The 18,462-nt window shown below is 34.5% G+C and overlaps 1 protein-coding gene across 7 annotated transcripts in view; it reads left to right on the top strand.

Annotated features, from left to right (window-relative positions):
• The window catches only part of PCDH15 (protocadherin related 15), a gene marked incomplete at both ends in the record, with an annotated part of 718,913 nt that overhangs the window by 384,019 nt on the left and 316,432 nt on the right, over window positions 1–18,462 (top strand). For all 7 annotated transcript variants that reach the window (XM_081238611.1, XM_081238610.1, XM_081238609.1 and 4 more), the window contains 2 exons: window positions 669–777; window positions 10,365–10,477. In XM_081238611.1, the coding sequence (XP_081094737.1) occupies window positions 669–777; window positions 10,365–10,477 (222 nt within the window). The remainder of the gene's footprint in view (window positions 1–668; window positions 778–10,364; window positions 10,478–18,462) is intronic.

The following is an 18,462-nucleotide window of genomic DNA, read 5'->3' as shown; positions in this document are numbered from 1 at the left end:
AAATGTATATTAAGTGGGTTTTTAAAAAGATACTGAAAAAGAGAAGTTTCTAAGTGTAAACAACACATAAAATGTAATGAAAAATGTAATGAAAAAATATAAAATTTAATAATTGATAAGTTCAATTATTTAGGTATTAAATGATATAGCTTGCTAAAATTTCAAATCACTTAATTATCAGTGCTAGAATATATTTATAGTTGATGATGAGGTTTTTACTATTTTAACATAACTGTTCTCTTTCTAAATGCTATAAAATTATTCGATTAAAATACAGACCACAAATCCAAGCATTGATGAGTCCAGTATTATATATAAAGAAGGGTAGATATTAGAATCAGTTAAAATTAAGAATTATAATAATTGAAGATAATATGCCAGAGATACCAGTCATTCTGAGCTCAGTTTACCTTTCTAGGGTTGTCTCTGAATATATTTGCTTTTATTTTTTTCCACGATAACAGGCAAGGCCACTCTTGGAGATTATTATAATGTCTGTCCTTCTTCAGATTCAAAATTAACTAGTCTATGGTGTTCAACTACAAATCTTGAAATCTGAGTATAACTGATGGCTCAGGTGTTATCTAGCTGTCCAGACTACAAAATCTGTGTGTCAATTCTTTCTGAGGTAATGAAGCTGAACTAAACTATCTGATTTTTTTTTCCAGGAAGAATTGAACCCCATCATTGTTACCCCACCGATCCAAGCCATTGATCAGGACCGGAATATTCAGCCACCATCAGATAGGCCAGGCATCCTCTATTCCATCCTTGTTGGTTTGTATCTGCTAACATTTTACACTCTCAGTTATAGCTCTAGAATCATGTAGGGAAAAAAATGTTTCAAATTAAAAAAAAAAACCTTAATAACAAAGATTTTCTTTTTAGAAATTATTTTTAAGAAATTTTATTGAAATTATTTTTTATGTAAAAATAAATTTAAAAATAACCATTTAAAAATAACCATTTTTCTACTTTAGTATTAGTCTCAGTGAAATTTGTAGAACAACAAGTAGAAACATTTTTATTGAGGAAGTAAAACAACTCCAAAAATAGGATTTAATCCACCTATTGGTAGTTTCCTCTGTATCACCTCATAAAGAATTCTCTAAGAAAAAATTGAAAATCAATTGAAAAACTTACACTGTTTGCTCTACTAGTACTTTATCATTGGTTGGATACCATTACATAATTCTAAAAATACGTGACAATTAAATAAGAGCTATCGGAGCCAAAAAGAAAGAGAAAGATCATGTTACCCCAAGGAAACATTATACCCTTGGTTAATTTTTCCTTGAACAATTTCACAGAAGCCATTTTAATCCATTCTTGTGCATATCTGCCAGTTGTACCAAAAGCAAAAATGAGAATCTGATCATGCCACTCTTCTTAAATTGCTTTTGCTAAAATATGGATGTTGCTGCTTTGCATGATTTATAGTCTCCAGAGAGACAGATATATGGAAAACAGACCATACATCTCTTAATGAAGAAGGTCACTTCTGAAGTATGCTTGAAAATAACTGTTCAATGGAATTTAACTTTACCCTTAACCCCTTCCCACCCCATGTACACATATATAACAACACAACGACCTAGAGACATTAGACAGATTTCAAAATATGATGCTATATCCTACTTAGAAATGCTGTCTGTAAAGAAAATTCAAGTAATTCTGTTTGAAGCCTTTGGTGTCTAGAACTACATACGTATTATAAGTCAGTTGTATAGATTAGACTATTAAACTTTTTTAAAGCACTTATAAACAGAAGTCTCTTTTAAGTCTGTAGGGGGTTTGGTATACATAAAAGGAAATCGTCATTGTTTATTAACTGAGGGCTTGACGATATGTCAATTACTATGCTAGATGCTATAGATACAAAGATGAGGGATAAATGTTCTACGTTAGGGAGGGGTAGAGTCTATGGATAGAAACGTGCCAAAAGATAAATTAAAATACATGGTTTTAAGTACTACAAATAAAGTATGAGCCACATATCATGTGGTCTCATGGGAGTAAAGTACTAAGGATTTCTAAGAAAATTGCTTAGAGTTAGTTTAGCAGAAAGAGAGGGGATTTCAAGTATAAAATGGGATAAAAATTATTTAGATAGTTGATGCAGCCTGTGCAAAGTACAAAGCATTACACTTAAAGATAGTCTTGGGGAACCATGTTACTCAGAATGGGATAGTATCCACTGATATTCATGTTTCTTTCACGTTAAAAAATTTAATCTCTTTCAATAAATGAGTGCTTACTCTGTTGAGCAAGACAGATTCCTCACTTTGTAGCACTGGTTTTCGGGCAGCAGAAACAGGCAATAAACAATTAATGTGGTAAATAAATGTATTTATTATACAAAATAAATGGTAGTCAGTGCTATGAGAAAAATCGAGCTGATGAATGGGATTGGAGGTACAGAAGGAGTGTTCCAGTATTAAATAGGATTGATCAGGATATGTCTCATCGAAAAGGTGAGATTTGAGTAAAATCCTATAGAACTTGAAGGAGTTAACCATGTTGATATCTGGGAAAAGAGTTTCTAGGCAGGGATAAAAGCAGGAGTTTGCCTGATGAGTCTCAGAAACATCAATGAGGCCAGTAGCACTGGAGAGGAGTCAGTGAGGGGGAAGTAGAAGAAAGAGGGTATGAGAAATAAGGGGGACCAGAAAATATAGTCTTGTATACTATTGAGCTTTGTTGGCTTTTACTCTGAGTGAAACGTGGAACCAATGCAGGAATTAGAACAGAAAAATGATGTAATGACGTTAAGTTTCATCAACCTCCAACATTAGGATAATGGATAGTACTACATAATATATATAACCTCTATCATTAACTTTGTTTTCACAGCTCACTTAAATAAATTGATATGTTTTCATAGTATGTACATTTCTAAAAGACAGAGAGGACATTGTAAGTGTTGAGAGCATAGCCTCTGGAATTGTACTATCCATGTTTAAATCCTGACTTCAACCCTTACTATTCATATAATGTTAGGCGAGTTACTTAATCTCTCTGTCTCAGATTGTTCCTCTTTAAAATAGACCTTTGACAAAGGGATTGATCAAAATAGATTTTTCTATAAAAGGTTTTGAGAATTTGATCTAATTCATGTCAATATTAGTGCCTGGAAAAAAGCACTCGATAAATGTTAGTTGATGTTGTTATTACCATTAGGAAGAAAAATAAAGTATGTTTCCTAAGTCATGCAAAACTGTTAAGAATAGAAGCACAAACCCTTTCCTTCACCACAAGACAGGATTCCCATGGCTCTGATTTTACCTACTTTTCCAGAACTCTTAGTTTCCCTTATGTCCATCCAGATAATTCTGAATGTATGTGTTCTTCAGAGCTTGTTTTCCCAGTTGCTAGGTGGCAAGCTCTTCTACTTTCACACATTGTTGATAGTCGGTTTACTAGACTTGAGGATGTGGATGCTGATGTGTGTAAAAAGGTTATCCAGGGACTATTGCCAACCCCTTCACTGGTCCTACCATCATTATTGTCAATGGGGGAATTACTGCCATTGCTATTGATTACCGACAGTAGCCTGAGCCAATTCTATGTCATCTTAATAGAGAATATCAACAAAAAGATGGAAATTATAAAAAGGAAACAAATTTTGGACTTGAAAAGTATAACAGCTGAAATTAAAAATTCACTAGCAGGGCTCAATGATGATTCAAGCAGGAAGAAGAAAGAATCAGCAAACTTGAAGAGAGGTCAATTGAATTACCAAATCTGAGGAGATGAAAGAGAAAAAGAATGAAGAAATGCAAAGAGAGCCTCAGAGACCTAAAAAATACCATTCTGTAGACCAATTTATGCATAACAGGAGTCCCAGAAGGAGAGAACAGAAAGGGGCAGCAAGAATATAGGAATAAGTAATGATCAAAAACTAAATTTGAGGAAAACAATCTATACCTCCAAAAAACTAATTGAACTCCCCAAAAGGATAGACCTACAATAAATCCACGCTTAGACACATCCCAATCAAACTGTCAAATGACACAAACAAAAAATAATTCAAAAGTAACAAAAAAGGGGTGACTTTATAATAGAAATTGATTCTCAATAAAATTATAACCCGACTTCTCATCAGGAAACATGGATACTGGAATACATTAGTATGACATGTTCAGAGAACTGAAAGGAAAAAAAATGTTCATTAATAGTTCTAAATACAGCAAATACATCCTTCAAAAATAAATAAGAAATTAAGATATTCTCAGATAATCTGAGAATTTATCAGTAACATACCTTTGCTACAAGAAATACCGAAGGGTAGAGACCTAAGGCTGAAATGAAAGCACAATAGAAAGTAGCTCAGTTCTACATGAAGAAATAAAGAACACTGGTAAACATAACTACATAGTTAAGTATAAAAGACATTTTATATATATATATATATATATACACACATGCTAGTAATTCTTCTTTCCCTTATTTGATTTAAAGAAAATATCATAAATCAATAATTATACATCTATATTAATGGACAAAGTAGAAACATGAAACTTGTGATAATAACAGCAAAGAGCAAAGGTAAAATAGAGTTATACAGGAGTAAAATTTTTATATACTATTGAAGTTAAGTTGCTATTAGTCCAAATTAGATTGCCAAAAATTAAGACATCAATCTTAATTCCCAGGATAGCCGCTAGGAGAATAGTTTAACAATTTAATTGTTTACCTAATTTGAAGATTTATAGTAAAGCACAAAACAAAGGAATTTAAGCAGTACACATGAAAAATAAGGCAGTAATGGAACAATAGAGGAACAAAAAGAAGATAAGATATATAGAAGACAGCAAAATGGCAGAGGTAAATACCATATTTTTAGTAATCACAATCAATGTAAATGGATTCAATGTTCCAATTAAAAGATTCAGATTGGCACAATACATAAAAAAGAGAAAAAGAAAAACATGATCTTACTACATGCTATCTGTAAGAAACACATTTTAAAGACATAACTAGTTGGAGCATAAAAGGATGTAAAAAGGTAGTTTATGTGAATAATAACTAAAAGTGAGCTGAAGTAGCACTACTAATGTTAGATAAAATAGACTGGAAAATAAAATTTTTCACTTGAGACAAAGATAGACATCTTATACTGATAAAAGGGTCAACCCATCAAGAAGGTATAACAATTATAAGCATATATGCATCTAACAATAGAGCCCAGAAGTGAAGCAAAAACTGGCAGACTTGAAGGGGGAAATAGACAATTCAAGCACAGTAGTTAAATACTTCAATATTATACTTTCAATAATGGATTAAAAACTAGACAGAAGATCAGCAAGGGAAAAGAAGAATTGAACAACATTATAAACCAACCAGATCCTATAGACATCAATATAATGCTCAATCCCAAACAATAGCATATACATTCTTCTCAAGAATATTTTCTAGTATAGACCATATGCTAGGTTGTAAAACAGGTCTCATTAAACTGAAAATGATTGAAATCATACAAACTATATCCTCTGACCACAAAGGAATGAAATTAGAGGTGAATAACAAAGGAAAATTTGCAGACTCACAAATTAAACAACAACTACTAAATAACAAACGGCTCAAATAAGAAATTACAAAGGAAATTAGAAAAATACTTTGAGATAAATAAAAATGAAAATACATTATACCAAAACTTATGGGATGCAGCTTAAGTGACAGTCAGAAGGAGATGTATAGTTGTACATGCCAACATTAAAAAAGAAGAAAAATTCTTAATCAGCAATGTAATTGTTCACACTAAAACCCTGGAAAAGGAAACTAAAATAAAGAAAGCAGGGCTTCCCTGGTGGCGCAGTGGTTGAGAGTCCGCCTGCCGATGCAGGGGACATGGGTTCATGCCCCGGTCCGGGAAGATCCCACATGCCGTGGAGCGGCTGGGCCCGTGAGACATGGCCGCTGAGCCTGCACGTCCGGAGCCTGTGCTCCGCAACGGGAGAGGCCCCAACAGTGAGAGGCCCGCGTACCGCAAAAAAAAAAAAAAAAAAAAAGAAAGAAAGAAAGCATAAGGATAGAAATAATAAAGAACAGAGTGGAAATTAATCAAATGGAGAATAGAAAAATAATAGATAAAGTCAATGAAACTTAAAATTGATTATTTGAAAGAAGCAGTAAAACTGACAAACTTCTAGTTATGTTGACTAGGAATAAAATAGAGAAGAAACAATTTACTAACTCTAGAATGAGAGGAACAAAAAAGCTTCTGCATAGTGAAGGAAATCATCAAAATGAAAAGGCAAGGTATTTGCAAATCATATATTCTATAAGGGGTTAATATCCAAAATATATAAAGGAATCATACAACTCAACATCAAAATAAAAAACAAACAACATGATTTAAAAATGAGCAGGGGATCTGAATAGACATTTTTCTAAAGAAGACATACAGATGGCCAACAGTCACATGAAAAAGTTTTCAACATTACTAATCAACAGGTAAATGCAAATGTAAATCACAATGAAATATCAACTCATACCTGTTAGAATAAGTATTATCAAATTGACAAGGAATAACAAATGTTGGAGATAATGTGGAGAAAAGAGAATCCTTGCACACTGCTGGTGGGACTGTAAATTGGTGCTACCACTTTGGAACAATATGGAGAGTCCTGAAAAAATTAAGTATAGAACTATCATATGACCCAACTATTCCACTTCTGAGTATTTATGCAAATAACACAAAAACACTAACTTGAAAGATATATGTGTCCCTATGTTCACTGAAGCATTATTTATCTAGTAGCCTAGATATGGAAACAAGTATCCAGTGATGGATGAATGGATAAAGAAGTGGTATATATATAAATATATATAAAAATATCTATATATACCACTGTATATATGTGTATGTGTATATATATATATATATATACACATACACATATATACATATACATTTGTACACACACAATGGAATAGTATTTGGCCATAAACAAGAATGAAATCCTGCCATTTGTGACCATATGGATGGACCTTGCGGGTATTATGCTAAGTGAAGTAAATCAAATGGGGAAAGACAGATATTGTATGATTTCATTCATATGTGGAATATAAAAAAAACAATGAACAAATAAAACAAAAGAAAACATAGATACAGAGAACAGATAAGTATTTACTGGAGGGGAATGAGGCTGAGGGATGGACAAAATGGGTGAAGAGGGTATAGTGCTGGATGGTAACTAGACTTGTGGTGGTGATCACTCTGTGGTGTATACAAATATTTAACTATAATGCTGTACACCAGACAATTATATAATAATAAAAATGGAAGCACAACACACCAAACTAAAATGGAAACACAACACACCAAAGCTTAGGTGATGCAGCAAAAGCAGTTCTAAGAGGAAAGTTTACAGTGAGAAATGCCTACATTAAGAAAAATAAAATCAGAAATAAACAACCTAACTCTACACCTGAAGAAATTGGAAATATGAAAACAAATTAAGCCCAAAGTTAACAAAGGAAAGAAATAATGAATATTAGAGCAGAAATAAATAAAACAGAAACAAGAAACAGAAATAGAATAGATCAATAGAAAAGATCAATAAAACTAAAAGCTGTTTTTTTGAAAATGTGAACAAAGTTGACAAACCTTTTACTAGACTAAAAAGAAAGATGACTCAAATTTATAAAATTATAAATGAAAGAGGAGATATTACAACTGATATCATAGAAATTCAAGAGGTTTGATATTTTTTCCTCAATCCTACTTTGGGGATCACCACAGTAAACAATAAGTAAAAATTGTACGTAGCTAACTGGGAGAGTAAAGTGGCATTTAGTTCAAGTAAAGTTCATTTCAGTGATTATAAGTAAATGGGATGTTAGAAGATTTAGGAGGCTATCACAGTGGTAGAATAAAATGACAAGACTCTGAATGAGAAGCTAACACTATATAAGTGAAACCCATGGAGAGAATGACACAAGGAAGAATCATTTGGAAAATATATGCAGAGTTGTATTAGAAGAATAAGGAGATTTGAACCAATATAGTGAGAAAAATGGTGGGATCGTTAGCAAAAATTCAGTTCATAGATTTTGGCATCCACCTTGGACCATTGCTAACTGAGCAAGAGAGAAATAGAATCTCAGTGTGGTTTTGAGTTTTTCTTCTTATGTATAAAGGTGAATGTCTTTGTGTGTGGTCAAGAGTTGTCTGCCTTTCTCTTTCTGTGAACTATCTGTTCATTCTCTATCCCAAAAATTTTTTTAAATATATTGCTGATCTTTTACTTTTCTAATTTGCAGATCTACATATGTTAAGGATATAAGCCTTTGTCTCTGACGTAAATACAAATATTTCCCTATTTTGTCACCTCCAGTTTTACTTTGTTTATTGTGTTTTGCCATGTAATTTGTAATGCCATTAAATTTATCACTCTTTTTCCTTATTAATTCTTTATTTTGAGCCATAGGTAGGAAAGTTATGCCCACTCTCACAGAATAGAATTCATCCATGCTTTCATCTATTACTAGCTCTTATGTTGTTTTATTGCTTATTGTGCATGAATATCTTCTCCATTTGGGGTACTCTAGTTTTTTGTATGAAGAATAGACACAATTTTATCATTTTCTGTCTCTCCTATTAGGTTAATGCTCCTATTCAAAAATCCATTTTCCCCTATTATTTTGAGATGGCTCCTTTATCATAAGCGCAATTTTGACTATTTCTGGATTTTTTTTTTTTTTTTTTTTTTTTTTTTGCGGTACGTGGGCCTCTCACCACTGTGGCCTCTCCTGTTGCGGAGCACAGGCTTCGGACATGCAGGTTCAGCGGCCATGACTCACTGGCCTAGCCGCTCCGTGGCATGTGGGATCTTCCCGGACTGGGCCACGAACCCGTGTCCCCTGCATTGGCAGGTGGACTCTCAACCACTGCGCCACCAGGGAAGCCCTAATTTCTGGATTTTTTTTTTTCTCGTTACGCGGGCCTCTCACTGTTGTGGCCTCTCCCATTGCGGAGCACAGGCTCTGGACGCGCAGACCCAGCAGCCATGGCTCACGGGCCCAGCCGCTCCACGGCATATGGGATCCTCCCGGAGCAGGGCATGAACCCGGGTCCCCTGCATCGGCAGGCGGACTCTCAACCACTGCACCACCAGGGAAGCCCAATTTCTGGATTTTTAAGTCTATTTTACTGGCACACATTTTCTCCCCTCACATAATGCCCAGGAAAATTTTCTTTCTTGTTTCATAGTTGAAGCAAAAGAGTATAGCAATTAATGCATTTTTGGATATGTTTGGCGTCTGTCAACCTAGATTTGAATGCAAGTTCTGTCTGACATTGTCTCTTTGACTTTGGACAAATTACTTAATATTGCAAATCTCCTAAGTTCTCCTGTGTAAAATGGGAATGATTTACAGAGTTATCAATGATTACTTATATAAAGCATTTAGTACAGTGTAGGATTCAATAATTGGCAGCCATGTTATTTTATTCTTATCATTATTGTTATGCTAAATGCATATATTCCACAGTTATATGAGTTGACTTCCACTTTATCTTCACTTTGGAAAAAAAGAATGTTGTATTATACAAAGGAAGATGATACAATTCAAGAAAATTGCAACTCACTAAAATGACTGCATTTTAAGAAATATCCTCGGGCTTCCCTCGTGGCGCAGTGGTTGAGAGTCCACCTGCTGATGCAGGGGACAGGGGTTCATGCCCCGATCCGGGAGGATCCCACATGCCACGGGGCGGCTGGGACCGTGAGCCATGGCCGCTGAGCCTGCGTGTCTGGAGCCTGTGCTCCGCAACGGGAGAGGCCACAACAGTGAGAAGTCCGCGTACCACAAAAAACAAAGAAATATCCTCTCTAGACACTGAGTAATTCAAAATATTTATTTCATATGTTTGATATATTTAGCTGAATACTTCTTAAGAAAAATATTTGCCAGCTAGAACAGAATATTCTTATTTTAATTTCCAAGCAACTTGATATTTGGTACAAATTACTAGTCATTGTCACAAGATATGGTGAAAGACCATGCAGATTATAATTAAGATTTATGTACCACTAAAATACAATTTTATAATTCAAAATTTGTTCTCGATACACTTTATATCTCTTTTATGTGATGAAGTTTCAAATTAATTAAGGCGCTCACTTAATAAAAGATATTTGGAAAATCATCCAAACAAGTATTTTCGCCCTCTTACTCATAAACTAATGAATGATATACCACATTTGCATCTGCTTTCCCTAGATTGTATAATTTTGAAACTTAATTTACTAATAAAATTATGATTTTTTCCTCAATTAATGAAGGGAAATAGATATAGCAAATACACATATTACTTATTGTTCTCAATTAAGTGCTGAAATATCAATGCCTTTCAGGGACTCCTGAGGATTACCCACGATTTTTTCATATGCATCCAAGGACTGCAGAACTTAGTCTCCTGGAGCCAGTAAATAGAGACTTTCACCAGAAGTTTGATTTGGTTATTAAGGTAAATTTAACTAATTGCTTAATGTTCTTGAGTTTATAAATATAGCTAATGTTCTAATGTTCTTGTGTTTATCAACGAATCCTCTAGAGGCTACTGTAGGAACTTTTAAGCTATAAAAATTAAAATTAATTTGAACTGCAATTAGCCAATTTTTCTTTAAAAAGGTGAAGTGCAACTGTTCTAATACATCATGCTGCTTTTCTTTAACATAACTTTTTATATTACAGTGCTATTCAAATACTGATTTTTTATATGTGATGCCTTGGTCAAATGTATGTAATTCTACACACTATAATTTATTACATCTTCTAACATTTAGTTTAGGTTTCTGTTTGTTTGTTTGTTTTTTACCAAGTGGGTTTAATTTTTGACCACAACAGCTTAACCAATGAATGTATTTAAAACGTGCCTGGCTTTATATATATTTATATTTTAATAATGTGTTATGTTTTTTAATGTTATTGCTTTTTCAAAACTAAAAAGAAAAGATCTTGCTTGTCCAGAAATTATTTTAGTATATATTTCATTATTTCTTTATTTTGAAAAATGATCTTCAACCACAAAATTTTTCAAAGCTAAGGGAATCCATTTGGCATTACAATTTTGATTTAATAATATATAATATATTGTAATAATATCATTACAAAGGTATTGTGGAAACCCAGAAGATCTATCCGTTAATTCTTAGAGACTTTACTGAGAAGGTAAGATTTGAGCTGAGCAGTGAAGGAAGAGTAAGAATTTACCAAATAGAGATCTGGGCTAGGAGAAAAGCATTTTAAGTAAAAGAACAGAAATAAGCAAGGACACACAGTATGTGTAGTGTGTATTGTCTGACTTTTTCATATCTAAACATACAACAAATAGATATAGATATGCAGCCCTATGGCATTTTTTTTTCATTTAAAAGTGTTAAAAGGAAAGGAAGTAAGGTTAAGAAGCTTACTGAGCATTTACATTGTACAAGGTGTTTTATGTATATTTTATAGCCACAACCTTAGTACTTAGTACTATGCTTATGGGTACAAATGTCAAAACTAAATTTCAGATTGGGCAAGTGACTGAATCAGAGTTACATCATTAATAAGCAGCAGAATTGAAATTCAAATTTAAGTTTATCTAAGCTAAAGCCATACTTATTTCACTTCACCAAGATGCAGTTCCTTAGAAATGGTTTTCTGGTTTAATTATCTGTCAGTGGAACTGCAAACAATAATACATCGATACACTTAATTTTAGTTCAAATTAGGACATATTTTGGTAGCATCGATTATGTTATACACACTAGATTCTATATTTATTTAGTGTTTCTTTGTCCTTGAAGAATGGGTAGTCTAGAAGGGAAAAGAATCACGTAAGCTGATAAATCAAATACAACACATCAACTGCTAACAGGAAGGCAATGTAAAAACTCTAACAAAGCACAGATTAAGGATATTTAAATTAATCTGGGACTCAGGGAAGATTTTCTGGGGATTATCCCAAGCTCAGTGTTGTATTGGATGGTTTTGGCTAATGAATGAAAGCCGGAAATATGTTTGACCATAAGGAAGAACAGAAGCAAAAGCTTGGAGGCATGATGTACCAGGCTACGAGCAGTTAACAGGGAAATGAGGTATAGAGCCAGACCTTGGAGAGAGCCTTATGTTCGACTGCAATTTCCTTGGATTTCATTCAGTAGGGGTTTGGGAGTCATTCAACAAAGAAGGGCTCTTTTTACCATTTATGTAAAATAGTCACGCATGAGATTCATCTTGCATGGTTTTATTTTAATTATCATTGGACTATATAAAACTCCAAAATGTGTTTCCATTGTCTCCTGTGGATCTACCTGGAGCTCTGTAGTGCTACACTCTGTGGGAGTTAAGAAACTTGACAAAGCACTGTTTCCAAACTGCCCCACTTGAAATCTGAAATCAGTTATTTCTCTTTATTATCAAAGTCAGTTGTCCTGGTGTACCAAGGTATAGTGAAACTCAGTCTATCAATTATAGAAACAAAAATCAATTGGGACAGGCCAGGATAATTTTTTTTGTTTTAACACTTTATATTATTAATGGAAGTTTTTACCGACATTATTAGATTCAAATTATTGTGTTTTGTGTGCAGTCAAGGGGATAATAAGCAAAGGTATCAATCTGTAAGAATAATAATGTGCCACTTGCTTGAATATTAGCTGAGTATTGTGTCATTGTATAAGGATCCATTGAAGTGCTACAATCTGGTAGTTCTCCTCTGCAGTAAGTCTTTCAAATTCTTCCCTTTTTCTTATTTTAATAATGCTTCATTTTTCATTGGCCATAATTTTTTTTTATTGGACTTGATCCCAATTTCTGTTTTGGAAACTAAGGAAAAATAAAATACAATGAAGTATCCTCTTTTAGACTTTGAAGAAGAATTCTGCTTTAAAAAGCTGTATGCACATTTAACAGCTGGTGTCACAAATTAGAAATTTATCATCTTCATTTTATCTATTTCTGCCAGTTATTTACTAAGTATACTGACAAATAAAAATGTGAAGGTGAAACTAGGAAGGCAAAATGGAGTAGTTCACCAACTTTAGAATATTAAAGGATTAAAACACATCTAATTAAAAGAGAAAAGGGTGTTCCATTTCAAAACACTATTCCAAATTTTACATAATTGCAATCATTTAAGCACACTTTAAAATGAAACACACATTTTGAATAAGAATCATAGCCAGTCCTGGGTTTGCCCAGGACAGTTCATATGTATGCCTATTGCCTTGTGTAATTATTCATAACATATCTTTCACCCTCAAAAATGTCCCAGTTTGGGTGAAAGTTTATGTGATCACCATAGTTATACAGCAAAAAACAATTATGCAATAGAAATATGAAAGCACATTTTAGATTCCAGATGATGATGAATTAGTTCATGCATGGAGTGTCTCTAACAAAGTCCAGAACATTAATCTTCATTATTAGAAGTGCAGAATTTTTTAAAAATATTAATAATTTATATATTTATACTCTGGGCATCTAACACAAGCACTAAATGGATAAATTATCAATAATTCACTGTCTTTCAGTTGCTCAAACATAATTTTTTTGTCTAAATCACTCTTCTTTTAAAATTTCTTTCTTTTATTTATTTATTTTTGGCTGTGTAGGGTCTTCATTGCTGCGCGTGGGCTACTCTTTGTTGCAGTGCGTGTGCTTCTCATTGCGGTGGCTTCTCTTGTTGCGGAGCACGGGCTCTAGGTGCACGGGCTTCCGTAGTTGTGGCATGAGGGCTCAGCAGTTGTGGCTTCCAGGCTCTAGAGCACAGATTCAGTAGTTGTGGCACATGGGGTTAGTTGCTCTGAGGCATGTGGGATCTTCCTGGACCAGGGCTCGAACCCGTTGCCCCTGCATTGGCAGGCGGATTCTTAACCACTGTGCCACCAGGGAGGTACCTGTCTAAATCTCTTTAATTAACAACTAATAGCAAGGGTCACAATGATACCACAAATATCACTGTATCATTGTCCCTCTGATTTTCATGTTGTTGTTCATTGACCTACTTATACTGCCTAGCAGGCTGACCTTTAACATCTTTTCTTTCCACATAATGGGCATAATTAACCCTAAGCTCTCATCAGTCACCCCGCATACTTTCTGTGCCAGCCATACTCAACCACTTGCACTGCCTTAAACTCACCATGCTCTTTCTAGCCTCCAGGCATTTGCTGTTCTTCCTGAATCATTCCTCCTTTTTTTTTTTTAATCAGCAGTCTAATTCACACTGATATTTCATTGATGCTTCTTATGCCAAGAGAGACTGTTCCTCTGGAAAGACATGACCACTGATCGGAAGCCCCTCCTTGCATCCTACTAGTCCCTGTGGTAGCTTTGATCGTTCTATATAGAATTTGCCTGTTTATTTTCCCCTGGCCTTTATAGGAAGGAGGGCAGATTGTAATATATTTCTTCAACATTGTGGCCCAAGCCCATACGTCTATCCACGTACAATGTATAAAAGTGCTCAATACATATTTCTTGTAATGGCTTTCTCCCTGGCACAGTAAATCTTTTAAGTCTGCTGGATTTGGGTACTGCATCTTCATTGCATTTAAATACATATATTTGAAAGTGCATGTATTTGATAGAATTTTATCCTGCCTATGTCAAGAATAAAGGTGCAAGGAACTTCTCGAATAAATTCAATCTCTGGAAAAAAGCCATACCTATATTAAGACAGTTTAAAGCTATTTATGACTGTATTTAAACAAACAAACAAAAAATTCTCCTTCTAAGGAAAATATACATATTTTACACAGTAAATGAGCCACAGAATTGAAACTGGTGAGCTTGAATAGTAGAGTTAATTTGCCAGTTCTCCTGGTGAGTTACTTTGCTTTAGTAATTTGAGAGTCATAGGACAACAGCGTGCAAGAAATGATTGAGGCCTACAAGGACAGTGACTACAGCCCTTGATCCTCCACATGAATCTCTAATGCCACAACCCTAAAAAATATTTGGCCTCTATTTGAATAATGGTATCAATTTTACTTTACTGCTTAGGAATTCAATGGGTAACTAGGATTCACTATCTTTAAGCCATATGACATTTGCTAGTTTTCAATTTGCCACATCCTTTCTGAGTGCCTGATATTTTGCTTGGTGTTGAAGAGATAGAAATGTATGAAAGCTTTGCCTAAAGGAAGAGGTATGGAAAGTATGGAAATTGTACTTTTAGACATATTTCCCTTCTGATTTCTACATCTGTATTTCCAAGTACTGGATGAATAACTACTCCTAGTATTCTGCAATTGCATCAAACTAACGTAGTAAAGTATATACATCTGTTTGAAACCTCGGCTTCTTTATTTCAATTAATAATATTACAATCAGCTTGTCACCCAAGCTAGGAGTTCCCAGTTCTTCTGAGACACCAGCTCCTGTATGGCCCTATCCATTCACTTTTCAAGTCCTATCCAGATACATCTGGAATTTCTCTTGAATGTCTCCCCCAACTCTCCATGCCCACTGCAGTTCTCTAGGTTTCATCCTTAAGGCCCATCAGCTCACACAAGTGATCTCTAAGATTTTAGCCTCTTTTTCATGCATCCTGTCCATCTCCCCACATTGCCAATAGATACTGCTAACACAAAAAATAGATCATGCTGCTCCATATTGCCTTCAAGCCAGTTGATAAACTGCCCACTACATGAAATTCCAACAGAAAACTTTGTTGATTTGAAAGATCAGGCATTAGGGGCAGACAGACAGAGTAAGAAGTCACAGATCATCAGTCATCACTTCTCAAAATAAAAAGGATGGCATCCCCCATGAACATGAGAGAGCTATCAAAATTCATTAAATCTGTTAAGGAGAATGTGAAGTATAAGTTACTATCATTCTGCTGTGGTGTATGGATTGTCAGTTTATCAAAAAAAAAAGAGAGACACACACACACAAATAGAGAAATTAAAAGGAGAGAAGAAGGGCTTAGATGCTCCCTTTGAGAAAGATTGAATAGGATCTTTCAGTGAGCCAGGGTTATGATAAGAAAAAAAAAAAATCAGAGCTGACGTTGTCCAGCCATAGGAAGAAAGACAAATTCTATAAATGATATACTTTCATAATTCTGGAAATATTCTAGCCATATATGCCTCTCCCTATTCTTATGGATTCCCACTGAAAGAATAAAATACACATATATCACATCTTAGTTCAGCAGTTAAGTGAAAAGTAAGCTCACTTCCTCTGCCCAGTAGCAAGATCTATAAGGTAAGGAAGTTAAGTCTATTAAGAGTGAAAGTCCTTTGTATGTTTTAGAGAAAATTATCCCATAGAAATTTCAGGTATTAGTTCTTATCAGTATTGAAACAACAATCCCTCCATTGATGTCTTAATGAATAATACACTTTTAGAAATCCACTGACATATTTGATACATTTGCTAGATGTTCATCTTTTAATTTTACATTCTATTTTTTTCAGTTTAGTAGATTGTCACATAAAACATTATGTTTGTTTCTTCAGAAAGAACACTGTATCCTTTTGTTTACTCCTGCTTGTTCACATTTCTAAAACTTCTAAGTACTAAGCTAAATTAATTGACTATTATGACAATTATGGAAATTAATACAAGGAAAGAATATATGGTGTCCTCTTTTCTCATGTTGTTATTCATCCTGCTAGGTTAGTTAGAACAAAAATAGAATACAGCAGTTGAATATAGTGGCTGTCCAAATGTGCAAGCTGACAAAAGACACACAGAAGTGATATTTTACTTGGCCTCTTTCTTCACAAGGTAACCTGCAACTGCTTGGAAGAAGAGAAGCAATTTATCCATTCTCATCACAGTCCCTTGATTTTGGCAAGGCCCTCTTGTCAGCAGAGGTCATTGTAAGAGTACAACAGCAAGTCTAAATATTGTAGAATGTTCACGTGAAAGACACTCTGAGCAGACCTTGCCATATCTCCCCACTACACACCCCTTCACACACAGAAACTACCTTAAACCCTCCTACATGAATGTTCTCAAGTAATCTTTCTTCATAGGCTTCTTGGTTGTTGCATAGAAAATGAAATTAAAAGGGTATATCTAAAGACTTGAAAGCTAAACAAGTCTTTACACTAGTTTTTTCTCAAGAACAGACTAGTACATAGGAAAAACTCCCATTCTCATTACCTTCCAGGCTCTGAAAAATAACCCACTTAGAGACAGACTTTTTTTGTATACTGATGATTTTTTGAAATTCAAATATTCCAGGATGGACTATTCCAGTCCACCAGTTCACAAAGGCACCTTAGGAGAGAGCTTTCTCCTAGTGGAGAGAATACTCTGTGGGAATGGAATCAGAATCCAGCATAGACATTTCCTGGTTGAGGAAGTGAAGGGCAGGGCAAAATAAGGGGAATACAACATGAATTAGAAGCACTCCAGAAAAAAGTTACTACACCATCACAATCATAATTTTGTCTCTGGCTCACCATGCTGTTTATAGCCAAGATGATTCTCATGTTCAAACCACCAGCCAAATAGTGTGATATATCTGTGCTTGGCAGGAGTTTTCTGAATCTGTGGTCTCTCCGGGAGCAACTGGGTTTTTCTTCTTTAAATCATTCAAAATTGCCTTAGTCATTCTAGTGTCAGTTTATATCTCAAGCTTTAAGCACAGAGAAAGATTTTTATTATTGAAAAATATACAGAAGCTCCAAGGATTCATGTTTTCATTGCAATAAGTTATAAACACAGTGGGCATATTCTTTTTTTTTCTTTTTTGTGGTACGCGGGCCTCTCACCACTGTGGCCTCTCCCATTGCGGAACCTAGGCTCTGGATGCATGGGCTCAGCCGCTCCGCGGCATGTGGGATCCTCCAGGACTGGGCACGAACCCTTGTACCCTGCATCGGCAGATGGACTCTCAACCACTGCGCCACCAGGGAAGCCCAGTGGGCATATTCTTACGTCAAATGAAGATAGAATGTACTTAAAAATATTTTCTAGATGGGAAATGTGTCAATATTATTTTTTGTCATATTATAAACCTCTTTGGGAGTGCATTGTTTATAGTCTGTCTGGTAAAGATATCTTTTCTTTTTTGTCAAACAGAAAATGTTTTTATTTCCAAACAGAAATGCACTCTTTCGCTATGCTTATGGCATTACAAACAAATCAGTTGTATAAGATACAAAACAATTCCTTGTGTTTTATCTGATAAATTATTTTATGGTTTTGCAAGTTCTTAAATATTTTTAGTAATTGTCATAAATAGGCTGTTGTCAGACTATGTATTCTTTAATTTTTAGAGTAGTAAAGTTTAAATAAATGAAGTTTCTGTAGGTTTTAAAGCAATATAATAGTATAACAAGGGTCAAGAAGCAATAGAATGCACTTATTTTAATTATTAATTAGTCGGAAATATTAATATGATCTTTGATCCAGGGAACACAGGCTTACCACAGCCATCTCTCCCTAAGACGTTCCAAAAGAAAACTGTGTGTACAAAGAAGGGAAATGTAAACTTTTACA

The sequence above is a fragment of the Mesoplodon bidens genome, assembly GCF_964165515.1.
Source record: "Mesoplodon bidens genome assembly, chromosome: 1".
NCBI lineage: Eukaryota > Metazoa > Chordata > Mammalia > Artiodactyla > Ziphiidae > Mesoplodon > Mesoplodon bidens.
Note: the sequence above shows the minus strand (reverse complement) of the source record. Positions and strands in the feature narration are given on the sequence as shown.